The 26,977-nt window shown below is 40.5% G+C and overlaps 2 protein-coding genes across 7 annotated transcripts in view; one reads left to right on the top strand and one right to left on the bottom strand.

The window, feature by feature from the left end:
* The window catches only part of DTNBP1 (dystrobrevin binding protein 1), a 63,341-nt gene extending 49,460 nt beyond the window's left edge, over positions 1 to 13,881 (top strand). For all 4 annotated transcript variants that reach the window (XM_018918685.3, XM_009085296.4, XM_050971580.1 and 1 more), the window contains 3 exons: positions 8,453 to 8,608; positions 10,496 to 10,639; positions 12,983 to 13,881. In XM_018918685.3, the coding sequence (XP_018774230.1) occupies positions 8,453 to 8,608; positions 10,496 to 10,639; positions 12,983 to 13,230 (548 nt within the window). In that variant the 3' untranslated portion in view covers positions 13,231 to 13,881. The remainder of the gene's footprint in view (positions 1 to 8,452; positions 8,609 to 10,495; positions 10,640 to 12,982) is intronic.
* A 677-nt stretch (positions 13,882 to 14,558) lies between these two features.
* The window catches only part of JARID2 (jumonji and AT-rich interaction domain containing 2), a 213,606-nt gene continuing 201,187 nt past the window's right edge, over positions 14,559 to 26,977 (bottom strand). For all 3 annotated transcript variants that reach the window (XM_018918494.3, XM_050971579.1, XM_050971578.1), the window contains 5 exons: positions 26,079 to 26,261; positions 21,065 to 21,195; positions 18,827 to 19,010; positions 17,237 to 17,344; positions 14,559 to 16,506 (listed from right to left, as the gene is read on the bottom strand). In XM_018918494.3, the coding sequence (XP_018774039.1) occupies positions 16,330 to 16,506; positions 17,237 to 17,344; positions 18,827 to 19,010; positions 21,065 to 21,195; positions 26,079 to 26,261 (783 nt within the window). In that variant the 3' untranslated portion in view covers positions 14,559 to 16,329. The remainder of the gene's footprint in view (positions 16,507 to 17,236; positions 17,345 to 18,826; positions 19,011 to 21,064; positions 21,196 to 26,078; positions 26,262 to 26,977) is intronic.

Genomic DNA, 26,977 nt, shown 5'->3' with positions numbered 1-26,977 from the left:
CTGAATCACAGCCCATGTGCTAACTAAACTGTTTTTCACATTTTAATTTTAAAGGTAAGAATGTTCAGTGGAAAAAACACACTGTGCATATTTCTGCATTCAATGTCAGATGCCCTGTTTTTTGCTATATAATGCCTTTCCATAGCAGAAAATTAGGAATTTTAACTGTGAAAATATAGTCATATATTCTGAAAATATGGCTTTATGTGCAGCCAGATTGTTCTGTTTGAAATGTAGTACATTTTTTGTTTTGATTGTCTTCCTTTTATTGTGCCCATATAATTGTTACTGTCCAATTGGCTGAATTTAAAAGCAACCCATTGATTGAAAAACACTTTTATAAGAGACTGTTATAATGTAGCTTGAAGAGATCTGTCTTACAGTGTTATAAAAAGTATGGAAAAGACATTCCATTGCTAATGTTGCAAATTGGCTTTACTCGCAAATAACACTGGTATATGTTCCTTTTTTAAAAAGAATGATGGCATCTTTGCTTTGCATTTGAGAATAAATATGAATTTTTAAAATAATCTTGTCTGTCTTAACTCATACTCCATGTGTAATGAATATGGAAGACTGCATGTAATTTAAAATTCTTCAGCTGGTAACACATTTCTAATAGCTGTCTGTTAGCAAATGAATCCCCTCGTGTTTGGATGCTCCTAGATGCGGGTTTGTTAGAGGGAATGCTATTTCAGATATTGTTTCACTAATGATATCAAACAAAAGTGTTTGCTCGTCACTAGGATTTCTAAAGAAAATCTGTAGTGTGATTCATTTGGGATGTTAATCAAAGAGTGTTGAACGGACTAGATTTGTAATCTAATGGTTCTTTTTCTAAGAAATAAGCTCAGCATTAATTGCATGAATGAATAGCAAATTTTTTTGCTTGCATTGGAGAAATTGTTTTGACAGAAGTTGAATAGGAAATAGACTGAGTTGTCCAGAAAAAATAAATATTTCAAGCATGTTGTGTGCGCTACTGATATAATGACTGGCTTATGGTCTTTTTAAAATATTTTCACATCTGAAGTTTTGACATAAACAAATAAGGCTTCTTCTACCTGTGGGAGTGTTATTTCACTGGTGCTCCTGCAGTTTTGACTATGTGAATATTTAGTTTAATTTGTACAGTTTCTCACCTGTGAATTACCTTAAAATAGAAAGAAGGAAAGAAATTGCAAGTCCAGAAGCGACCACCAAGATTAGAGGGATGGAGCACCTCCCCTACTAGGAAAGATGGATAGAATCGGGATTGTGCAGCTTGGAAAAGCTTGGGGTGACCTAATTGTGGCCTTCCAGTACCTGGAGGGAGCCAACGGGAAAGACAAGGCAAGAAAGATGAGGAGTGACTTTTTACAAGAGTATGTAGTGACAGGACAAGGAGCAGTAGATTCAAATGGAAAGAGAGTAGGTTTGGATTTGATATTAGGGAAAAATTCTTTACTGCAAGGGTGGTGAGACACTGGAGCAGGTTGCCCAGGGACGTTGCAAATGCCTATCCCTTGAAGTGTCCATCCAGGTTGGATGGAGCTCTTAGTAACCTGGTCTAGTGGAAGGTTGTGGCAGCGGGTTGGAACTAAATGATGCCTGAGGTCCCTTCCAGCTCAATTATTTTATCTAGAATTCATTTTGTGATTCTGTGATATGTTTCTATGATCTGTTACCAAATATAGTCTACATAATAAATACGGAATGCTTTACCAAGCATGAAAAAATCAAATTCTCTCTCAACTAGTTACAGTTGTGTGATTGTTTTGTAAAAGGCAGGTTTTTTCTTTCTTTTTTCCTCCCCTGTTCTGATTTAGCAGGTATTGGTCATGTTAGCCTAAGACTTGTATTAAAGTATGTCTTCCAAAAAACCAAAATCCCTCCTCATGTCTAAAATATTTCACTGTCAATGTAAAGTAAGTGAGGTTAGACTGAACTGTATTGAGACTATAACTCTGCAGCTCCTCCAAATTCCTTTTGGCTCTGAAGGCCTCTAGGACTGTTTGACAGGATCTAGCCCTCCCTCCGAAGAGAGGGGTAGAAATTGCATGTTCTGTCAGAAAACTGGTTATTCTGAAAGCAGTTTATGGAGTGAAACCCTTATTTTGTTTTAGTTATTGGGAAAGAAGGCAAACATTGCTTTGCCTTCACTTTTTGAGGCAGGATTTAGTTCAGCACTCAGTGGTGTGGTTCTGAAATGGGTAGAGTGTGGGTGAAGAGTAGTTCCACTGCAGCAGGAGTTTGGAGCTGGGTGTTATTTGTAGGGACAAGTAAAAGCTGATACCTGCCAACTGGTTTGCCATGTCGTGGAACCTGTGTTTTCAACCTGTGCACAATGTGTTGTGACAGCAGAACAGTATCTCATCATTAATTTACGTGTCTGCACATGCACATAATTTGATCTGGAAGGCAAATAGCTCACAGCTGTGCAAAGGTTAAGACTGGCACTTTTCTTGTAGCAGCAGAAGATACTTGCCTGTCTTTGAAAGCCTTCCAATTCCAAAGCAAGAGTGGTTATCTTTTTGGAATGGAAAATAGTCATTAAATTGTTCGATAGATCAATTTGTACTCGCACAATGGGATGTTATTAATCTTATTTGGGACAGTTTCATGGACCACTGGAAACATGAATAGAATGCTGCAGTGCCGTGGTTTGTATTTTAAGTACTTTGGGTTTAGATTTGCTATCGATTAGTTTTTTCCATTTGAAAATACGTATTTTTGAGGTAAGGCTGAAAAAACAGTAATTGGAGAGCATATGCATAAAATACTGCATTTCATGACAGTAGAATTGTGCTGAATCATTTGAGCTGTTTTCAGGTACAATTTCTGTAATAGTGGGATTTTTCATCAGTGTGTGGCTAAATTTTAAAGCCAGATCATCTTCACAAATAAACTTCAATGTACTGAAGGTACATGTGACCTTGTCAGATTTATTTATAGTGGAAATACGTATTTTGCAGCTCACTAACTGAATTCTTTTTCTTACATACTTTAGATGGTGGGTTTATAGGGAGGCAGGAAAAAAGGGTGTGAAGCTTGCTGCCTTTTTTTTTGTTGTTGTTACTTTTTGCACAAAGGTTCAGCTTGATGTTATCCTTCCATCCTTCCCTTGCAAGTCACTTTTTATTCTCTTTCACTTGGGTAGGAATCTGACTAAAGAATAAATCAGGGAGGGAGAAGACATGCTTGCTAAGAGAGCCTGTCCTGGTGTAAGCTGAGGAAGGTTTGTGGTACTCACATCGCACTGATGTCACCTTGCTAAATTCTGTCTTCAAGAAAGACACATGTTGTCATTGAACACCCATGACCATAAAGGACATTGTACCAGAAAAGTGGGAGATGGTGGATTGCAGATTTAACCCAGGAGCAGTCAGGCATGTGCCTGAAGGAGAGAATCCCCCTCCAAAGCTTTTGCTGTAACATGTCCATGCTTTGCATGACATGAAGCAAGTGTGGAAAAGCCCCCACCCTTAATCTGCTGAAGAACAGTATATCCATGGTCATTTTGACTATAGTTAAAACCAATTAAAACTATTCTAAAGTCATTCCTGCTTACCACATTTGCAGCATAAAAAATTGTCTACTCCTATTTTTTTAAAAAAATTAAGAAATAGGCAAATGCACTCAGGTTTTGGGATGTTTTTAATGACAAATGAGCTGGGCAAAAATTTATGGACCACAGCAAATCTAGTTCTAAAATGAGACTCCATTATGGAGCGGGTCACCTTGCAGAGCAGTCTCCTCAGCCAGGCATATTTTTAATCACAAATTTTAATTTAATTTTTTTTTTTTTAATCCTAGATGATTTTACATTTTTAGGACTCAATTTGTGCATTTGCTCTTTGGTGGAGCATATTTTTAGTGTCTCTTAACTATGAAGATTTCCTGGTAGCCGGATAAAGGTTGGAGTTCTGTGGAAACCTTTTCCCAAGCTGTTTCCTGTCACATTGGTTGGAAGCTGCCTCCTCTTCCTCCAGGTGCTGCATTAGTAACTGGAATCCTGCCGTATACAGGCACCTATTTTCTGTGGTTTGTTCTGATATTTATTTAGGCTTATCCTCTATATTCCAAGGATTTCTAGTAAGATTTTTTTTTTAAGAAAATTTTTAATAGGTATTATCAAGAAGTACATACAGTCATTTTTAATGACTGATTTTTTTGGATTTAATTAATTTTAGTAAAACATTCCTTCATGAAAGTGCAGGCTTTTGAGAGTTGGCAGACAGTAAATCTCATTTGGAACAGTGGGGTTTTTTTCAGACACAGATGATCTTTCTGTTATTGAACTAAATCCTGACTTCACACTAGTGAATCAGGACTTAGTTTTTTTTATTGTAATATTTGAATATATATTTAGTAAAACCAAATTGCTTTGTAAAGAGACTATTAAATTAGAGTTTAAAAACACCTAGGACTTGTAGTCCTTTCACTCTTCTGTGGAAGAAAGACTGTGTGCACCTAGATTCCTTATTCTGCTTTTTTTCCCTTGAATTTTGCCAACAGACTCTCCCCACCTGTCGGCAGACTATAGTGCAAGAGTGCTCTGCACATCCTCCTTTATAGCATCAGCATGTATTCTAAATTCTGTCAAGAATAATTTAAACATTTTTGAGGGAAACTGCATCCTTTGAAGCACTCCCTGGTGTCTTGTCTTCTTTTGACATTTTTAGTTGAAAAGGTCTGTAACGAGGCAGTTTGCAGTAGAGGTTGCTAAGTCATAACGCACCCAGAAAGCTGCTTGGCTGTCTGCCTTCCATTTTCTGCTTTTATGATTTTACTGTTCTGATTTTCGAAGGATTTTGGTTGCTCAGTGAGTAGCCAGCCTGCTGATAGGCTGTGACAATCTCACACGGTGCTCCCGCTGCCCAGTGATGATGTTACAGCCTGGATGGATGGCAGCAGGGTGGACAAATGACCGGCTGGGTGGGAGCCTGGTGCTTTGGGGGTCATTCCCTACCTGGCGGTGGGACCAGAAGCCAGAGCTCTATCCCAGAGGAGAAGATGGAGGGCTCTGCCACCAGGCTTGGAGATGACCCTGGCTCCATGGAAAAGCCCTGGGGGTCCCATCTGGCACATCTGGCAGCAGGCAAGGCCACAGCACCCTGGGCCGTGTGAACGGGAACATGGCCAGGAATTCAAGGGAAGGAATTATCCTCTACCCAGAGTGTCTTCATGCCGTGGCCAATTTCAAGCTCTCCCAGCACAGGAGGAACATCAAAAACCAGCAGTGAGTTCAGTGAAGGGCTGCTTGAAGGTTTGATATCTGTAGCAAAAGCAAAAGAAAACCCACAAAGAATGCGTGCATTCATTTTATGGTCTGGTTGGATGAGTCTACAAAAAGCAAATGAACTGTAGAGGGAGGAAAAAGGGGCATTTTTTTCTGTTCTCTCTGTCTGTCTCTCTTTAGACCAGATGCATTTATGGGTTCTACATCACATGAGATGTAAAGTTACATAATAAATTAATTGAAGGGAAGTAAGCTGGTTGTGTATGAAAGCACCAAAAAACCATCCATTTGGACAATTTGGCATCTTTCCTGTAGGAAAGGGATGTGCTAGCCATGTAAACAGCCAGTGTTTTCAGTTGCTGATTTTTTTTTTTAATTTTAATTTTTTTTTTAAGTCAGTCTTCCAACTTATTTGGGAAATCTGTTGTGCATAGCTGGAAAATGTTTTAGATTAGCTGGAAAATGTTTTAGATTAAAGCATTAAATGGTCACTTTGGTTGCATAGAATTTGGGTACTGCAGCAGAATTTTAATTTGTAGGAAGTGTCAGCCAGGCCTAGGAGTGATAGCAGGAAATGGTGTCCTCTACACTTGAGCTGTATGGTTACAAGCTAATGTCATTTGTTCCTTTGGGTTCTCCTGGTGTGTGGTTCAAACACTGAAGATAAGGGGCAGGGGAGACAGGCTGTGGGCTGTACCTTGAGGCGAGCGGGGTGAGCTGTGGGGCTGTTCCTGGGTGTGGTGCAGAAGGCTGTCGAGTGTTCACTGTTTTAGGAAAAAAATGTTAGTGTCTGTTCTCTTAAAAGTCATAGCTGGTGGGGGAATTAGTCATCTTTTATTTGGGTTATTGTGGCAACTCCTGTATGTCTGCATCTAATTGTGCATTAGCATTTTCTGTGTAGCCTGTCTTTTTTTCTTTTCTGTGCACAGTGTGCTAGAGAAATAGGTGCCATTGCTAATTGAAAAGTACAGTTTTAGGGTGAAAGGAAAAATACAATAGTATTTTAAGTGTGCCAAGTCTCAGTTTGCATCCTGGGAGGAATTCATATGAGCAGTGTATGATGGCATATGGATGATACTCTTGTCTTTCTTGGAACTCCTTTGGTTCTGTCTCTCTTCAGTGTTTTATAAACTACACTTGGCTTAGGGAAAACATAATTCTGAGTAGCTCTGTGAAAGAAACAATGCACCTGTTTTCTTTGGTTTCATGTTTGAGGTTGGCTGCACCTCACATCCTTAGCATTTCTGACAACAAACAGAAAACCCAAATGCAGCAGTTTGGTTTTGCTTAGCCAAGCACCTCTTACTACACCTGGCAGGGCGTGAAATCGTGCAGCAAGGTTCTAGATGTTAACTCTCTATCTGACTTTGGAGAGCAAGTCTGTGACAGTTCTGCAGCTCGTGTGTTTACAGTTTCCTGTGGAACATGCCAGCACAGCAGGCAGCTGTTGCCATTCAGCTCTGGCCAGTGACAGTTTCAACAGTTTTCTGGACATTTTAGGCAAAATTTAAAAACAAAGAGCTCAGTGTCAAGAAAGAGATTGTATCAAGTGTCACTTGGATGCCGTCTCTGTTTTGGGGTTAAAAATATCCTGAATTACCAATCTAGAGTGCAAAACTGTCAGACTATATTATGAGAGAGACAGAAAATTCCCATTGTCTGTGAGAGCCTCTGGCTTTTATTATTACAATTGAATAGCATTTCTGCATCATAGACAATGTTATTAATAATTGCTCATCATCCAGGACTGCAGTAAAGGAGTTGCTCCAGGGGACACAGAGTCATCGTACACCACAGTGTAATTGATAATAAAGACATGTTGCCTTCAGGGAAGATGCATTCCTTTTATACACTGATGTTTTGCTTCTGAAATCTCCTTTAAGAAAGAGATTTCTGCTTATTTACTGATGTTTTAATGAATATCTGGTGTGTCAGTCCAGTTTTCTTGGCTTCTTTTGGCATCAGCCACAGTTCAGTTGCTTCTGTGTATGATCTGTGACCTTGATGCAGGCAACAGAGTGAATTAACTGCTCTCTGATGTTTTTCTTGGTTTAATAAAACATGTTGTGCATTTGGGCATTAATCTCCATGATAGTAAATGCTTTTAATGAATGTCCGTGTTGTAGAATATCATTAACATACATTTTTCCTGGAATACTGACACAGTGCTTGTCCTAGAAAACCTCATGTGCCCTCAGCATTTATCCATGTGGATGCCATATTCCAGCTGTGTCTGTCTGGCATGTGAAAGCTTGGACATTTTTCACCCAGTGGTATTTGTTGGAGCTGGAACTTTCCCTAATGGGCAGAACGGAACAGACGAGCAGCTCTTCTCGCCACCCCCGTCCCTTCCAGCTCAGCCCTGGAAAATTCCTTTTTTATTGTAAGCAGAGCACTCATGACACCAGAAAAGTGAACAGAGAACTCTGGGAAAAGGGTTCCAGGTTATATATTCCTTCTAAAAAGCAGTTTTTCTGACGCATGTTCTAACAGTCTGGCTGCAGTCAGTGCTTCAATAGCAATTACATATTTTTATTCTAGAAGACGTTATTCTGCAATAAACAGCCTAATTCTTTTCCCCTTTGTCCAGTGTGGAGCAAAACAGAGGGGAAGGAGTTCCTCTAATGATACTCTGTCTAACATTTCCTAATTCTGTCTAGTATTTCCTTTGCAGCATGTACATGTAGGATTCCTCATGGAATTTTTACATTCTGTCTGGGGGCTGGCAAAACCAGAATCTCAGGCACACATGCACACACACACACGTATGTCGTGCATGTGTATTTATATGTATGTACATAGAAGTACATATATGTACCTTGCCACCTGCATTGTGGTGGAAATGTGCAGCAATATTCAAATGAAAAGTGTTGCTTTTGTGTGCATTAAATGCATATGACTGCAGAAGTATCATTACCTCAGGTTCTTTAGGCAGGATTCTGAAATCCCAGTTGTTGATGGACAGTGCTCTCAGGTGTTCCTTTTTATACAGCCCTGGAAGTTTGCATCTTGCCTCAAGATAAATGGTTCTGACATCACTTTAATGTGAAGGTTATGCTGCCTAATATGGGATTCCCATCCTGGTTTAAAATACAGCTGCAAAGGACAGAGAGCTCCTTTTATTGCAGTAACAGTCTGTCAGAATTTATTCAACTGGTTCTGTAGGTTTTAAAGGCTGATAGTGGGGGATACACCTGCAATATTTGAATTTTCTGTTTGTTTTATGCTCAGCTGAACTCGATGCTGAACATGCACAGAAGGTTTTGGACATGGAGCACACCCAGCAGATGAAGCTGAAGGAGCGCCAGAAGTTCTTTGAAGAAGCCTTCCAGCAGGACATGGAGCAATACCTTTCCACAGGATACTTGCAGATAGCAGAGAGGAGAGGCAAGTTGTAGAATCCCTTTTGCACAAACTCCCACCTTGGAGAGCATTGTTGAGCAGGCAGAGCCAGCTGTGCTTACAGAGAAAGCACAGCAAAAATGCCCAAATTCTTCCTCAGTAGAACTGGAACTTCACATAAGCCTTTTTTGTGTCCCAGGGCTACTGGGATACCTTGGAAGATTAGTCAGGCTCTGCTCCTTGTCTGAGGGGATGCAGAGCGCTGAACTGCATCTGGAACAGCGTTTTTCTCTGCAGCTGAAGAGTGCATCTATGTAAAAATATGGGTGGAGACAGCTGCTTTGTCCACTGGAGTTCCAAAGCCTGGGATTGTCATTCGGCAAGGAGATGCCTCAGAAAATTTTGCAAAGTGCAGAGAAAAGTTCAGTATAGCATTTCCAGGCAGTTCCCAGGTGGCAGCTATCCCCACTGGCTGTGGTTAGGACACAGGAGGTCACATTAAGAGCTCTCCTTATTATCAAATGACAGAAGTATGGCATCTGTGGACTGGTTAAAGCACAAGAATGCCAGATATTACAGGGAATTCTGTGTGGGAGGTTTCCATCTGTTAGGCCAAAATGCAGGGATTGTTGGACTGGTAAGGAAGCCAGTGGGAAATTAGGTATTCATGTGGCAGGAAAAAATGTAGATATTCTGCCCCTGCTTCAAGTGCAGTTCTGCTATCATTTGTAATGTCAGAGTGGGAAATACAGTCCAAGGTTTCCATTTCTCTGCATCAATGCTATAAATACTCATCTGCAAGATGCTCTGCATGGGTGGCTAAGGAGAGGTGGGATATGTGATATGTAAGTCTAAATTCATGGTCAGGGGAGGAACTTAGTTTGAGTCCCCTGCTTTCTGTTATAGGTTGCCTTGTAGACTAAAAGTGGACATTGTCATGGGCTAGTACTGGACATACAGGTCTGTTAGAGTGTTAGGCTGCCTAACATTTGGAACTTCAGCTTTTTAGGATAATGTGGAGCCTGAGTGTATCAAAGAAGCTGTTTTAATGAAAGATTTGGACCTGAAGTACATGTAAAAGTGCAGAGCTATATCATATTTTAAAAAAAAAAAAACCTCCCAGTCAAATTACTGAATTTAATCTCAGTTTACCTATGAAGGCTTTCAATAATGTAATTGTTACATTTTTTTAAACAAGTAAACTGTTCATTGTAATAATTTGATGCTATGCAGTAGGTGGACTTAAGTCTGAGTGGCCCTGAAATTACTTGTTTTCTCCTTGCATGTTTTGCTGTTCAAGGAAGATGTTCATCCAAGTATTTACCTCCCTTAGAAATTGTCAGTACTGTATTGACAGTAATAAGTAATTTGCTCAAGTAATTAGTAATGTGAAATACTCATGCTGGGAGAAGATACTGGGCATGAGCCTGGGTTTTACAGACTACTGTCATTTCTTAGATTAACTGAGAGAAGAACAATGCTCTCTGTTAATATTAATCCTGGTTTCTGAATTTCTATGGCCCATGTATATTGACATTTACTGACTGTGTCCTTAAATGTGTTTGCTTTTCTCTAAAAAGACTTCTGGTTGAGAAAATTGAAAAGGAGTGTTCCAAAATGGAAAATTTCAATCCTTGTGCCTGAGTCCCATCTCAGCTTATTTCTGAGAAGGTTATGGCTATAAATACTGCTGCTAAAAATGTTTCGGTTTACAAAAGCAGTAATGGATGTTAGTTTCACAACAAAGATTGCACAGAGTGCTCTTGGATTTGGGCTAAGGTTGCTGCTGAGCAGCTCCTGTGGGCGGGCTCCTTCCATTCCTAAGTTTTATTATTGCTGCTGGAGACAACTGGAGCAGCCTCTGGAGCCTTGGTAGGCCATAACCTCGTGTAGCTGATGGTCAGTTTGCTCATTGTGCTGTTTCTCCTGCAGAACCCATTGGAAGTATGTCTTCCATGGAGGTGAATGTGGACATGCTGGAGCAGATGGACCTGATGGACATGTCTGACCAGGAAGCACTTGACGTCTTTTTAAACTCAGGAAGCGAAGACAATAATGTGCTGTCTCCCATGCTGGGTATGGTACCTGTAGTGACAGCCTGCTTAGAGACAGTGATACACCACCAGAACTGCTCCCTTTTATAATGGGTGATGTTATCTCATAAAACATCACACTTGATGCAGATTGACTGTTCTGCATTAGTGCTTCTCGAAACATTAACATTTAGTTCCTGTACAAGGGAGTTGCTGCAAAACTGTGTGATAGTTCCAGACAATCTCATTTTTCTTACTGCAGCTCCCTGTTGTTCACAGTCTGGATAGGTGATGTGTTACATACTGGCTTGAGGGGCGTTTTTCCCAATATAGTTAATAGAGGACATTTTGACAAACATCAAGAGAAAGCTTGCAGTATTTAGGCTTTTATTTTTAATACTGATTTTTTAAGAGTTTGTCCAGAATGTTGCTTGTCAAACTTGGACCAGTTGAGTAATGCAAGGTCTTCTACACTGAGAATTAGTGTGTCAATACTGGATCTTTTACGTACCATGGAAGTGTTTTCCCAGTTAAAAACTTAAGTGGTAAAATGCCTTTCCTCAAAAGAGCTGAAATTATTTTTCTTGTGGGAGAGGAGATGAAGCTCCTTTAAAGGTCCTTTTGATATCTTCTAAAAATGCAGATTCTTTATGGAAGTACTTACAGTACTCCCTATGTAAAGGTGATTAACACCTGCTGTGAACATGAAAAGCTTGTGGTAAATAGTCAAGGCACACTTGACTGCTATAGGTTTAGGTTTTTGTGTTTCATTGCAAAAACTGAATTGAGATGGGTGGTTTTGGATAGGTATCCACTTCATGCATTATTAAAGCTGATTATCATTTGAGCTTGCCAGTAATTGCAGAATCTAGGACTGTTTTCCCCTTGCTGGCTGTTTGGCAGATGTTGGACCAAGAAGCTTTGTGTCTTAACACAGCAAACAGTCTCAGCTGGATTATCTAAGGAAGGGCAGAAACTACTTTTTTAACTAAGTAGATAAATGCATTAGCATTTGAAAAAAAATAGTCTTTATTTTATGCTGTAATCTAATTATTACAGCATATATTTATAGTGTCTATACATGGACATACACTGCAATATAATGTACCTGTGCTGTAATAATGTTCCAACACTGCAACCTTACTGCAGTGTAAGCCTCATGAATCTTGCTTTTGTGGTTCCAGACACTTTATTTTCCTCTGATTAAGGGATTTTTGTGCTTGTTTTAAGAACCTGGCACCCCAGTATCAAACCAAATATACAATAGTCTTCATACTCAGAAAATGAGATTGGCTTAAAGGTAACTCTTAATTTTGCTGTCAGTGGAGAGAGAACTGGGTTGTCAGGGCAAGGTTTTTTGACAATTGGCCTGAACACCACAAAATACAGGTAAGTTATTAAAATAACTGGTAAAAATGAGAATCAGCTCAAGACCCTGAAATGTTTTCAAATTTGCCTTGCTATAAACATTGCCAGCTTATGGACATTGGCTTCCCAACATTTCATGACAGCAAGTTAAACTGCAAAATTGAGTTAGCTCTGTCACTCCTGAAAAAGCCTCCTTTGTCTAAATTGATCTAATGCATGCTGGTGTACACCACACAAAGGCAGGTTCTCTAAAATTTTTAGCATTAAAATATAACTCAGGTACTTGAGGAGCAGGCAGAGGCAGTGCGGTTTGAACTGCTGTGCAAACAGTCTGAGCAGAGGTAAGGTGTAGCTCATATTCATCTGACCCTTCTGAGAAACTTCTGAATAAAATTTTTAAGAGAATTTTCTCACTAAAGTTACTCATCAGCTGAAGCTGGGTGCTCTGACTACGGAGAAACACTTGTTAGGTATAGGAGAGAAGGAAAAAGGGGCTTTCTTTGGCAGATCACATAGAAAGTGTCTAGATGTTTCCTCATTTTAACTTTTTTGCTGTCTGGAAGGGTCCAGGGAAGAGGATCTAATTTGAAACCTGAACTCTCAAACTGCAAGCAAACACTGTTGCACTGTGTTACAAGTCTTTTTTGCACAGGATATAGAGGAAGCAGTCTTAACATCCTACTCCTGTGCACTTGAGCTGTGGTACAGCTCTACCAAAGAATTGCTTTCATGCTGAATTAAATTTGATTTGCTTTTGCATCTTCATTTTTAGTCAAAACTGGTGATGGCTGTTATTGCCTGCTTCCTAATTGTTTGTTTGCTTTTAAATTTCCAATTTGTGTAGTTCTGTTACCCTGAGTTTATTGGGGGGGTTTTCCTCTTGGTGTCTTGGGAAAGAAGGAAAACAGCCTGAAAGTGACTCCTTAAGCAGTGCTGAGCTGATGTTAATGTGTTGATTTCTCAATCCCCTTGCCGAGCCAGAGCTTGACTGTTGCTGTTGTTGTTTTCCACCTCTCAGGGCCCGACTCCAACACCTACGTGAACGAGATCAGTCTCCAGGTGCCGAGCCAGTCGGAGTTACGGCAGAAGCTCTGTTCCCTGTCCTCGACCTGCACCGACTCGGCCAGCCAGGACGCGAGCGAAGGAGAGTCCCCCGTTGTTCAGTCGGACGAAGAGGAGGTTCAAGTGGACACTGCCCTTGCTGCTGTAACTGAGAGAAAGGGTGCTTCAGATGGCAGTGATGAAAGTGACTCTCAAACTATTTGAATCTTAAAACCATATCCTTTAAGAATGACTTCTGAATGAATGAACAAGTGAATGAAGAGCTTGCCTGTGTAACAATTTGCTAACCAAGCGTAACAGCCAGATCTTTTTACTTAGTAATACTGCCTTTTTACAAAATTGCCAGTCATGTGGAGGTTGGTTTTTAAAGAAAAAATTATGCCTAAAGCACACACACTTTAACAGTAGTCTTGGGGCTCAGGGGAGCAGTAAAACTGTTGTATATACTATGTATAAGAGAATTTAAGGGGAAAGGTAGAAGTTACTTTGACCACTAACCTTTAAATGGCTGATTGGAAGTACTGAAGAGTTGATGTGTAATACTGAACCCAAATTGTTCCTTGCATGTTTTCAGCTGCTGCAACTGAAGATTTAGGATCCAAACCAAAATGAAAAGTTATTTTCTACTCTTTACTACCTACTGTCTGCCTCCTGCCTTTGTCTACTAATGCAGCAGTGTCTACTGTTCTCACACTTCTTATTCAGGACCAACTTAGTTATAGGTGTTAAGGAAAAAATAAGAACCCGAGAAGGAGGAGAGATGCATATGGAAATGTTGCACTCCTTGTGGAGCAGGTATCTTAGCATTGTGTACTTACTCCTCTTTCAAGATAAAATAAAGAATTTCCATCCCAACCATGTCTTTTACTTGATTACACAGGTATTTTATCCATGACAAGTGAACAGAGGAGCCTAACTCAGGAAGAAAAGTGGTTATTAGGAGCACCAATGTAATGTGCTTTTCCATGGTAACATCTGTTTGACTACACTAGGGAGATAAACCTGAGTTAATTGTTAATTAAGTGCCTGTATTTTAGAAACCTCAGGACCTAGAGGCATCATCTCATTCCCGTTTTCTCTGCAGTCATTTTTCTCTCTGAACTTGAGGTCTGACCATGTCTAATGCCTGTTGCTTGTCAAGTCTCATGCTCTTATTTTCAGGGATCTGCTCTCCTTTGAGAAGGCTCCTGGCTCCTGCTCTTTCTGCACGGAGGGAAGGAATGTAATCAGAAACAGTGTAAGTAAAAGGATGAGCTGTGATGTAGATCCTTTCCAAAGACCTGCCCTCATAAAGCCAATGGCTGAGAAGGGGGATATCTCCTTCCTGCTTGCCAGCTGGGCAGTGGCCAGTTTCCTTAAGGATTCTCCTGTTAGCTGACAAAGTGTTTCCTGAGCCCTGTCTGGGAAATGAAGGGTGGAAGGTCCTTACCTACAATTAAGAGATTTACTATTCAACAAGGCAGCTGTTGAAAAGAAATTTATCTTGCAGGAGCTTCCTTTACTCTCTCACTTTCCAGAAGACAGACAAAATGTCAAAAAAAGTTTTGTTTTTTTTATTAAACCTCGTAGTACAAACCTGGAAAGTAAACAAAAAACTGGCAATAAACAACATGAAGTCTTTCCTTACAAGGAAAGAGAGCAGAGCAGCGCTAATAAATTAAATGTCAAACTGTAAGCCATAGTCAGAAGTTTACTGTCAAGAGGGAAAAGTACACAGCAAGGCCATAAAAACCAGACAACCACATTTGAAAACACTTGACTCTGTTTATGTTATTGTTAAATATTCCAAAACAGTTCAGTCTTCTGCAACAACAATCAACAAATTGTATTATAGGACTTTCCTGACAGTCACCACTGGCAAGCTCAGTGCAATATGGGTAGCTACGGTATTGTTGAATTCAATTACGAAACAAAACAGTTTGTGAAAACATTTTCCCTTTTTTATTCCACACATACTGTACACACAACCAGAAAAGGGCAACAGCTACTCCATTATTATTTTTTGTTGTTGTTCAGTGATGTAAGCAGCACTTATAAATGTTACAAGAAAAACCCTGTAAGCATCCAATCCAACCGATGAAGAAAGTGAAACGTAAGGCTTTTCTTCATCTTGTCTCTCTGCCATCCCTCCCCCCACCCCAAGAAAAGGCTCAAGTATTTAAAAAAATTTACAGGCATATGTACAAAAGGTGTGATTTTTTTTTTTTGTTACAACATGAAGAGAAAAAATAGACAAGATGAAAGCAAATGCATTTTCACATTCAAAAGAAATATGCAGACTTGCTAGTGGCTCTAAATGTGATCATAATAATGAAACAAATTCAAAACAAAATTAATGCTTGACTGTGTAAAGGTGTGAAAAACAGCAGTGGAATGGAAATGGAATGTTAGAAAGATTGCACGTCTATGACAAAAGAAGCACTTATGGCTTCAATCACTTTTTTTCTTTATCTTTTTTTTTTTTTAAAGGATGCTATTGAAGGGTTTTTGATAAAGTAGCCAACAGCACCAAAAAATAACAGAATGGATTTCCTAATGAAATCAGGCACAGTTTTCCCTCACATAACTCCTCAAGGCAGGCAGTCGTTTTTCCTCTTTTTTTTAACTTTTTTTTCATTTTAAAATTTTTTTTTATTTTATTTTTTTTATTTTTTCCCCCTCAAAACAGATGCATAGTGATGTGCTGGTAAAAGAGAACATACTCCAAATCTCCTCCTTTTGCCTACAGTTAGGAAACAAAGTCCATCTTCAGCTGCCATAACCTCCCAAAGAAAGTGTGTATTCTCCAATTTAAAAAATTACAAAACTCATCTTGCTGTGACAGAATAAAAGACAGCCAAAGTAAAGCAATTTCTTTCAAGTTTTTGTCTCCTATCCCTTTTCTCTCTAGAAAAATCTGCTCACATGACCGGAGAACAAATTATAAAACACATCAAACTTTAACCTATTCAAAAAATGGGTTAAAAGCCTTTTTTCACAGTTACCAAAAAGGCTTTTTATTTTTTTCAGCCATAGGGACAATACAAATTAATATTTTATCAGCCCCTTGCCGGTTTTAAAACAGTGAACATACGGCAGTTTAAAAAAATCAGACTGCTGTATCTATCTAGTCTAAGTACAAAAAAAAAAAAATTCAACAGTTTAATGCTAAAACAAAATTAGTTCTCTAAAACCAGAAGAAAATCTTCTTTAGAGCTAGTGCAAAGACAGCTTGTATTCTACAGCAAGTACTCCAAACTATGGTATAATAATTACAAAAAATATATATAAATTGACAAAATGAGAGTGTTGGCATCTTCAGGATTAACTTGAAGCACTTTTGGATGAACTGGAGGATGAAAGCCTAGATGATGGCACGTCCACTGTCGCTCTCTTCCGAGGTCCTCTTTTTGGTGTAGGCTTGCTGATACAGTTCTCAATGCTGCCATTTTTACCAGATACTTTTCCACAGATTTGATTGACAAGACTGATTATTTGTTCCTATTCAGGAAATGGGAAAAACAAAACACAAATTAGCATCTGCTCTTCCTCCAGAGTCACTTAAACAGGAGTGCTATGGCGTGCTTAGAAATGCTGGGAAGCCCATCATAAAAAGCTGCTTGTAGCCAGTGCTGCTCTCCAAGCACTGACGTGTCATTTCTCCCACTGCTCTGCTCTTTACCTTTGGGGCCAAGTCCCCTCACAGCTAAAGACATGGAGCCTCAGCCCAGAACCCAGGCACAGTCTTAAGTCCCCATCTTGAATTCTGGGATTATTCATCATCACATTTGCTCGGAGCCATTACTGCACCTCTCATCTGCATGTGCTCTGCAAGTCTGCCCTAAGGGGTGATCATGCTGGACTGGAATTAAGTCCACTGAACTTCCAGTTACCAACAGAGAGAAGGTATTCCAAAGTACAGAAGTTACCACAGCATAACCAGTGAAAGCAAAGCCTCCTGTTCCATCCCATAGCTTTAAGTGGCTTCTTATGTTCTGTGGCACATATTCATGGAATTCATACTTCAGGTTTCATCTGTGTCATCATGTTCCCTTTTTTGTTGTTTTGGTTTTTTTAACTTAAATCATAATAAAGTGCCTTCTTCCCACATCAAAACCAACTCCCAAACCCAAGATTATTTTCCTGAGGCCTCAGCAGGACAAAGGCAGAGTGAAGTGTCCTCCCCACTGCTGGGCACCCAGCCCTGGCTGCAGGGCGGTGTCGCGCTCACCTCATCGTAGCGGTACATCATCTTCAGCCCCCGGCACGACTTCTGCTTCTCCACGTGCCGCAGGGCACACTCCAAGCAGAAGACAACATTTTCATTCTCCTGTACAACCTACGTGAAAGAGCAGAGGTGGGGGGGAAGAAGTGCAGTTAAACTCCAAACTGAGCCTGTGTTCTCTACACAGTATTCAGTTATGGCCTCAATTACTACACCTGGATTTTACTGCAAGGTTGTAAAGCACATTGTGAAATCATTCAGGATGTGCAATAGCTAGAAAGAAGCTATCTCTTTTACAGTACTAATGTTGGCAAATTTATAATTTTAAAAACCCCTCCACCAATAATAATGAGGGCTAAATCCAAACAGTATATGCATTTATTAGCATCTCATATGCAGTCCTAAAGATCTCCTGAAAGGAGTAGTTTCCCATTACTTAAAACGCTGCCTTGAACAAGGATATAATCAGCTTAGCTACAGGATTCCTTAACTACTGTCTTGTTCAGCAGTAGTGACATTTGCTCAGCTGGCTACCTGCCAGGCCTGCACACTCAGCTTGGAATTTCACAACCAAGTTGGGAGTTTTTTATGCACAACAACTGTTAAAGAGTGACACAGAAAAATCCTTCCCATTATTAAACTTACTCCAGAGCAAATGCACCAGAAGGTCCATTAAGAGGTTCTGGTTAGTATTTTGGTTTTTTTTCAAAGAAACTCATTTTAAAGTTACTTCAAACTAATGCTACTTAAAAAGTGGTCTAAAGACATGTTAAACTCAGCATATTTTATCCTAGGGAGGGAAACAGCCACATCTGATTATATGCAGATACATTTAATTTCCAATAAAAACCAAACATCTATAACCAAAACAATCCCCAAAAGATGGCAGAGAAAGAACCTCCCAAACCCAAAGGACTAAATATAGACTCACATGTACTGCATTATGTTTATCTGAATACCTGTTCTTAGGATTAAAATGGTATATAGGTTGTGGGAGGGGCTTCTGGTATTTTTAATGACATTGCTGTGTCTTAAGGTGTTCTGGAAACAGATCTAAGCCTGGAAGTGTCACCACAGTGGTCAGCACACCTTCAAAAGCCAGTAGGCATTTCCCTCTTAAAAGAGAACGCTTATTTTTGGGCTATTTTTGAACAGGCTGGCAAACAGCTTGATGGATGGGATACATCTCCCCTGCAATTTGGCTGGCAGGGACCTTGTATCAGCAAGGGCTGTGGCTGCATGCCTGAGGCTCATGGCACATGTCTGAGCTGTAGCTCATCCTGAGACCTGCTCTGTCACAACTTACTGCTGCTGGCAACCTGCAGGTGTCTTTGTTAGCCCTCCTAGTGTAGTGCAAACATCTCTTAGGTGTCTGAGGGCACTGGTTCATCCCTTCTGGCTGGGTGGGAAGCCAGCTGACACTGCTGTCTTCTGCAACCAATGACCAAGGCAGTAAGTATCACATCAACACCTCTGTGTCTTGCACGGAGTGCAGGACATGGCTCCGTGGCCACGTGCTGTCTCAAGTGCCTACAGATCCCTGGAATACTAGAGCAGGGAGACAGTACCCCAGGAGTGACAAAGGATTGTACCCACCATGGAAAGATAGCACAGGTGCTGACAAATCTGACACCTCCGCTCTGACGTTTCCAACTGCAACCACTTTCGAGGCTTTTTCTTGCCATCCACGCCGGCGCTGCTGCTGTCGTGGCTGCCGTAGCGCGCCGAGGAGTGGAGACCGGCCTCATACAGCTGCCGCCGCTGCCTCAGCTCCGTGTCCCTGTGAACGGGGGCACAGTCAGACACTGGCACTGCCTCCAGCCACCACAGAGCCACACACAGTCACCCCTTTACCCCGCTCATCACTGAAACCTGAGCTCCACACAGCAAAGCCCTGAGTGTGTTGTCGGAGGTTGGTGCCATTCCCTAGGCATGGCAGACACAGCCAGTGCCCGGGAAACGCTGCCTAATAGCAAAAGCTATTTCCGGATTTTAACAGCGACCACTGTATCAAGCCAATGGTTCTCAAACTGCTCCACAGAGAAGTGGGGACTGCCGAGGACTTCCTGGAGGTCGATGGTTGCTCGAGCCATGTGGAGAGTCGGGAGCTGTGGTTAACATGACTGTCATTCCTGAAGTTGCCAAAAGCCACCTTGAAGAAGAGGAGCCGTGGCTGTCAGGACTAACAGCCCCTTCATCAGGAGGCAGAGATGAACCAAGGACCTGCTGCCATAAGGTGCTTCAGGCAGGAAAGGGGGAGCAGGGCAAGTGACTATGCCAAAAGACGAAGGTCTTCTGTACACCCAGGAAAAAAGAAGGAGATGTCAATAAAGGACAACCACCAAGCCCTCCGGCTGCCCTTCACCCGCGGCATCTCTAAGGCGGACAATACCTCCTGTGCTGAACTCTACAGCTTTAGGAGAGCAGGTTGGGTTGCAGCTGAGTGGAAGACAGCAAGTGTGGAGTGAGCCGAGCATATGGAAGGGGAGGATAAAAAAGTGCACCACCAGACACAGCTGAAGATGAGTGAAGAGCCAAGCTAAGCAAATGGCATGGGCAAACTGAGCAACCAAGGCATATCAGGAGAAGAAGCAGCAAGAGACACAACAAACAAGCAAAACAAAACAAAGGATAAAAAATATGTTCCACAGTGTTCCACTTCAGATGGCTTTTTTTGCCTTTTTTTTTTTTTAGATTTTTTTTGTCTGGGCTTTTGTTTCCTATAACCAGCCACAGGAAGGATCCACATCCTCCAGTGAATTCCAACCTATGCATAAGAACAAGTTTGAGAACCACTCTGATAAAGGTCGATGTGATGGTCTAAGAGCAAACACCAACATTTGTTTCGCCTTTTGTACTTGCAGACTTCCTCTTCAAGGGGAAAAAAAAGGCACTTGAAAGTGGTTATTCCCCACAGGGGAGCCACCTGCAGGTAAAGCAGTCAGCACACCTCTTTGCATTTCTTTCTGAACACTAAACAACACATGGGCTGTTTTCCCCTTCAATATGTCACTGTAAATTTTCCAAATGAACATGCTAGTTAGTTAAATACAGTTTGTAGACTCCATTCATCAAAACTTTCTTGACATCTCGAGTATCAGTTGTCACAAACTTGAAAGATAGGTAGCAACTACATGGTAGGGAACAAAAGAGAAGATCATTACACAGGAAGCCAGGCAACATTATATTTTCTTTTCTCGCCTATCTTAAGAGAAACCCTGAACAAGTGTCCTTAATACTGGAGAGGAAAAGGAGTGTGAAGCATTTACTCTTTAAAAAGCTGGAGTTCTACTGCCAGATGTGTGACCATGCATGCACAGCTGCTCTCGCTATTTAAAACCAAGACAACTTTCTGTATACAAAAGACCTTTTACACCTGTAGTATAACAGTCTTGATACTGAAGACAAGTGTCCTTGGTGCAAAACCTGCTACAGACATGGATTGGCAGTGACTACTGATGCCAGGAGGTTGAAAAACTCAAGGAAGGTGTTTAACTGCTTGGCACCACATAGTTCACATAATGCATCAGGAAACCTCAACTCTCAGCACCAAGAATTAATAAAAACCCAGTGTAAGCTGCAGTTTTAATTTTTTTAAGGTGTCTAAAGTAAGGAATTCTTAAGAGCTAAGACATCCTAGCCATGGGCACTGTCACATCAGCTGCAACCAAGGAAGCTGCTTCTTCCATGTGTGCCTGTCTTCAGGTGCATCTGCTGGGCTTTGGCTTGGATAAGTAGGGGCAAGGTGTGACTGAAAGGATTACTTACGGCACGTCATCCACCTCTGGAGTCTGTCAATGAAAATAAGAGGTAAGCAGGCCCCCAATTCATTACCTGAGCTCTCCCAGGAGCGATGATATTGTACTCAGAGTCGGTCCGTTTTCTTTTTTTGCTTCTGCTGTTGCAATCTGATAAAGCAACTTTTCCATTGAAAATGGTTTGGCTATACGGCGCCGCTTCATTTCCTGGGACAGGAGGAAATGGTCACATTAGTTCCCAGCAAATTTGAAAATAAAATGCTACCAAGAACTAATTCAAAGTTAATTAATTGAGGTTTTTATACTAATAAACTGAAGCAGAAAGTAGCCTTTTAAAACAACCACAAGTAAAATCTTTTCTTGGTCCCAGTTAAATGAAGTGTTTATGTTCCAATGACCTCAAAATTCTCTCCCTAAAAATTTTTCCTGTGGAGGGCAAGAGGAGAAACACCATCACTCAAGCTCAATAATACTGGATGGCTCAAAATACAAATAGTGTAAGATCTATACATATATACCTGCTTGAAACCCAGGACAGGTGTTACTTCACATCTTTTAAAACATAAAAAAACCTAGCAGAACAGGCAGATGCCAGGGAAAAGAGACAACAGGCAAAAGAGGGGGTTTCAGTTCTGCCTGTTACTGGCTCTTCTCTGTGAAAGCTTTTAAAGTGAAGTTTTTCACTCAATACAAACCAAATTATTTTGGTACCTGAAACTCTTTTGATAATCCTTAGGTAGGCAAATTCCTTGATTTAATGTGCAGGTGGGAAAAGTGCAGCATTTTCCCAGAACCTACAGAGGTCTGTTTTGGCTTATGTAGAGTCAAGAGAGCTCTAATGAGTTAACACTGGGCTGCAATGTGACAGTGACATTTCTGGTTAGAGGTCAAACCTGCTAAAAACCTACTCAGCGCACACAACCCTGAAAACTTTATTTTTTTACCTTAATTTTTTTTTACCCTGTTCTGTAACCCTAATTATATGCTCTGGGTATTTCTTTTTTCACAACCAATGTATCATAAAATAATAATTTTTAATAGCACCCACTGTGTGCATTCAAGTGATAGCTATCACATAAGATGAACAGCAGCCTTTGCTGACCAAAAAGGGTTCAAAAGAGGTTCAGAGGTAAGAAAAGTATTCTTCAGAAGCCATTTGCTCTGCTAGACCCTGTGTGGGGTTGGAACAGCTGCACTGTTAGGAGTGGTATGGGAAGATTTTTCCATGTTAGGTTTGATTAGTCTGAGGCTGTGTACACAAGAACAGACTCCAATCCAGGGAAAAATTCTGCATAGGCAACACACAGAGCCAGAATATAGGGACACAGTGGGTGGCTGGACAAGCAAGCAAGGTCAACTCCAGCTGGGTGACAGCTCAGGGACACCCTGAGCCCAAGCTGGGTTTAGCACAACTTGCTAAATCTCAGCATTTATCTGAATTTCTGAACCTAGGCACACTTTTCTCTTCCATACAGTAGTGAAATACACAGGTAAGTATTTTACAACAGACTTTTACTGCTGCCTGATTATTTCTTTTAGTGACACATTTTTCATTGTCACAGAAGTCAGTGAACATTCACATTATAATTGTCATCAGCCTGGCACTTGTGATCTCTCTTGCTCTTGGTCATACATTTTCCAGGCTGAGTAGGACTCTTGTATTTAATGCAGGGGCTAATTAATAATTTTAGCCATTGATCTCTGCTGTGCTTTCTCTAGTTCCTCTTCATTCCTTCTGTAATTAGGGGCTCTGAATTCCAGAAACCTACAGGACTACACAGTGCCAGTTTCTGCTTTTGTTATCTATTCTCTCCTTCTAATTCTTAACATTCGTGGTATTTTTGTTATGCCACTCCAGAGCACTTGACTGACAGCTCCATAGGAATCCAAAGACCTCTTTTCTCAGTAGCAAGAGCCCATCATTCAGAGCCCATCTCTCTGTCACATTAGGATTATGTTTTTAAATTTAAATTTATTATTTATCAACACTGAACTTCATCTACCATTTTCTCACTTGGATCACTCAGTATCATGAGATCTTTCTGTAACACTTCATAGCTTTAATTTTTGCTGCCATCACTGTTAATATCCTCAGCATAAAGGATTAGCTTTGCTATTAACTTCCCTTCCTAGGTCATTTATGGATACATTAAACTGTGTTAGAACAAACTCCTGAAGAATGCAGAAAGAGACCTCCTCCCTTCATGATAAAAACTGACCCATCCTCTGCTTTTCTTTAAATCAGTTATTTTTTTGGTGTGTGAACTTAACCTCTCAATTTATTTCTGTGCTTTTTCTCCCAAAAATGCTCACAGACTCTCTCAGCTGTAACTCTTGTCCTTACCTACTTCCAAAAGTTTCAAGCTCGAGGCCATGACCTTGCTGGCAAAAGCCACTGTGGTGGTTGCTCTGTTGTTATTTTTTTGTACATTTACTTCCACAGCAGTGGTTATTTAGCATTTTACTGCTCTTCCAAGGTTCTTAATCTCTGCTCTCCATCACAGCACAGCTCTTTCTAGTGAGGACATCAGGTACACTTCTGTAGGACCACGTTCCCTTTGGTTTCATCTGAAGGAACCCCATGTGCTCAGGGTGGGACAGCTCTGTGACAGGAGCCAAGGAGTGGGAAACCTGTGGTGTTTTAAAGGCATGTTCCTCACCCCAACTAAAACTGCAGACAGGGAAATACTTGTCCAGCCCCTGCCAGCATCTTCCATGGATGGCCAGGGAGTGGTGTGCTAATACTACAGCTTTCCCATTTGGGAGATCAGTGCACAGGGATTGTGTCACTGGTAACAGAGTTAAACCTGGCTCATGGACTGTAAGCTCTCCCTTGTGTGCAGCAGTGCTGCTCCAGCTGGAAGACTAACTCCATCTTTCCTATGTACTTCTTCCTCTTCTATTACAATACCAGCTGAGTCTCTTCTCACACAGTTTCTGGTAGGCCTTAAGAGCACCAAAGTCCTCCTTTAAAACCAGACATTCCCTCTTATTTCCAAACCTCTAACCCAGAATGCCTTAATTTAGTCCAATATTCTATACTCCAGTTTCCTAAATGAGTTTCACTGGCTTTGCCCAATGCCTTATTTAAAGCTATGGAGTTATCCCTTTGCCACTCCAAACACACACTCTTCCACCACAATTCTAAATCTTCTTATCCTTACCTTAAAATTTCAAGAGCTCTTAGGGTGCTTTTTAAAACCAGCAACGTTGTTCCAAATATGGTCTAGTTTAAACCTGACTGTCCCCTTACACAGGTGTTTATATAAACTCTTTTATTCCAACAATTTTTCCAGAGGGCTTGTAAGACTGAAATCAATGCCATTTCAGATGCAGAATTTAATTTTTTCATGTATTAAAGGAGATTGAGCAGTCATTCAACACAGAAATGAAACAACATTATTTTAGTAATATAAAGAGAGTCACTATAAAAAAATCAGGTCACAGTATCACAGGATGAAACCAAAGGTAATTTATCAAACACTAAAAACTGTCAGTATTGCTGTGGAGAACAAACAGACAGAAGGTACAGTTGCTTATCAGAGAGTTCATTTAACAGTCCAAAAGGGGAATCTTGCCCATTACACACAACATCTCACCACCTCTGGGAAGCACGATCCTGGCCAGCATTGTGGCAAAGATGGCAAAGTGCCTTGTCAGAGTGGAGGAACCAAAGAAAAATTTCCGAAATTAAAGGGAATTAAGAACATAAGACAGTTTGAGGACAGAAAGGGAAGGGGAAAAAAAGAGAAATAAAAGAACAACATGGTAGATGTTTCAAAAGTTATTTGGATATAAACATATTATCTCTGGTTCTTGTAAAGCTTGTGAGAGCTGTGACTTCAATTTCCAAGGTAGGTTACCATACACTGTAATCTGCTGGATTTTCAGTCAGCTTATATTTACCAAGTGCAAAGCTCTTACAAATTAATCAAAAGAAACTGTTCTTCAAAATTTGAGGCACCAAGAGCTGTTTAATTGCTGCATAGTGATTTCTGTCTCTTACAGGAGTAGCATTTTCACGATATCAAACAAGTGTTCAGTAGAGAGATAAATACAGCACATGGAGTTAATATAATCATGTATGTTCAGACAGGAGAGGTTAGCTCAGGTTCTTATGCCTTACTTATAGATACACACAATTCCCACCTTCCCCCAAAATAAATATATAATAAAATAACCTTTTATTTCAAACTAAGTTAATATACAGTTAGTATAACCAGGCTGGAAGAATTCCATTTACCCTAAAGAAGCAATCCCTAACTGTGGACATATTACAGTTAATTACTGAGTAACTTGGTCTGAAGCTGTAAAGGATAATTTACTAGTGGCTTAGCTATAAAACACTACCAAAATAGTATCTGTAACCCAGAGTGTATTTCAGAAGGTTGGGAACGCAATTAGTGACATATATGCTTTGTCCAAGAACACAGAAATGTAGCCAGGATCATGATGACTGGACAAATCACCTGTTTCTGCAGGCAATCTGCCTCAGTCAGTTGTGTGAGAAGGGAATGGGAAGGTTACTTATTTACATCTAGTATTGGATGGACTGGTTAGTGAGCCTAAGGATTTTCAAGTCTATTAAATTGAAATTGCCCTGATCAACAGCTTTTCCTGAATGAAGGGGCAGAGAAAAACAAGCAATACAGCTGTGAGTATTAACTGACTCTGCCTACCATAGGAGCTAACAAGCACAGTTATTCAGATATTTGCACCTGAGATTCTAATGGTTCTAGAAAACATCACTTTAAAAAAAAAAATTAGTAAGCATAATACAATGTATAATCATTAGCTCTGAAGGGATTTTTGAAAAGCTTCCTTGCAAACTGGTCTGCAGGCACAACAATCTTCTGAATTTTTTATATATACACAAGTCTTTATCTGTCAGTTAACAACTCAGTCACTTTTCTGACAACACTGGATCGTCTTATGCCTTGCAGAATTTTTTCCTTTTTTTTGTTTATTTAGTAGTCCAGAAAAACAGATGCTGTAGCACTACTGTCATAATGCTACCAAATCCTGGAATGTCTGCTGTCCTTTTAGATGGCAGGGCCGTGAATCCATTTTAACTCCTTTTCTCAACTTACCTTGGCTGTTTTAAAGCCCATACTTGTCCACTGGGTGGTAGCAAAGTGCACCGATTCGGAAACACTATAGCCACAACATACTTTGGACACAAAGGATCCAGGAAAACAGACAACAAACTGCCCGCTCTGCTGTACAGTACGGTGCACCCTGATCCCCTCCTTACACAAGACCTCTGGGGAGATCTGGAAAGACAGAGGAAAAAAAAAAAAGAGAGAGAAAAAAGTCAATGGGAACTTTCTTCCTGAAGCCTGGGTGCTGCCACGCTGCTGCTCGTGGAGCAAAGCTGTGTTCTGCCAACAGCTCCGCTCTGGTGCCTTTCCCTCTCCCAGCCTGCATGTGTCAGCGTCTGCAGTGACAATTGCAGAAATGCCTCTCCTCAAACCAACAGCTTAAACTCCCCCGTGCCCAAGGACAGAACTCTGTCTGCTCCTACAGAAAGCAATGCAGATCATTCAGCTTTCCATCTGATCTTTTCCGACTTGGCTACTGCACTTCTGTGAGATGCTAACATGGGTAGCCAAGGGAGGGTTTTTTGTTATGGACTCCCCAATTTGTACTTAAATGCACTAAAAATAAATTGTTATCCAAAAGATAAACAAAGGAGGCAAAGATACTTAAGTATTAGATTTCTCCTATCCATGCTGGCATCATAAAATTTCAGTCATGGCAGATGAATTGATTAAATCCTTCTCCCTTTGTGAGACTAAATACATTATAGACAGTATTAAAAATGGACATTTATTACACTTACATGTTTGTTTTTATATTAATACATAATAACAACCTTGTTAGAAAAATACCATGTAGGTCAACACTGCAAACAGAAAGTAGCCCCCTCTGCATTGCTACAGTGTAAGACCAAACCAAAATAAATCCCCAATCAACCAGCCTCCTGATT

This window comes from Serinus canaria, chromosome 2 (assembly GCF_022539315.1).
Source record: "Serinus canaria isolate serCan28SL12 chromosome 2, serCan2020, whole genome shotgun sequence".
NCBI classification, from domain to species: domain Eukaryota; kingdom Metazoa; phylum Chordata; class Aves; order Passeriformes; family Fringillidae; genus Serinus; species Serinus canaria.
Note: the sequence above shows the minus strand (reverse complement) of the source record. Positions and strands in the feature narration are given on the sequence as shown.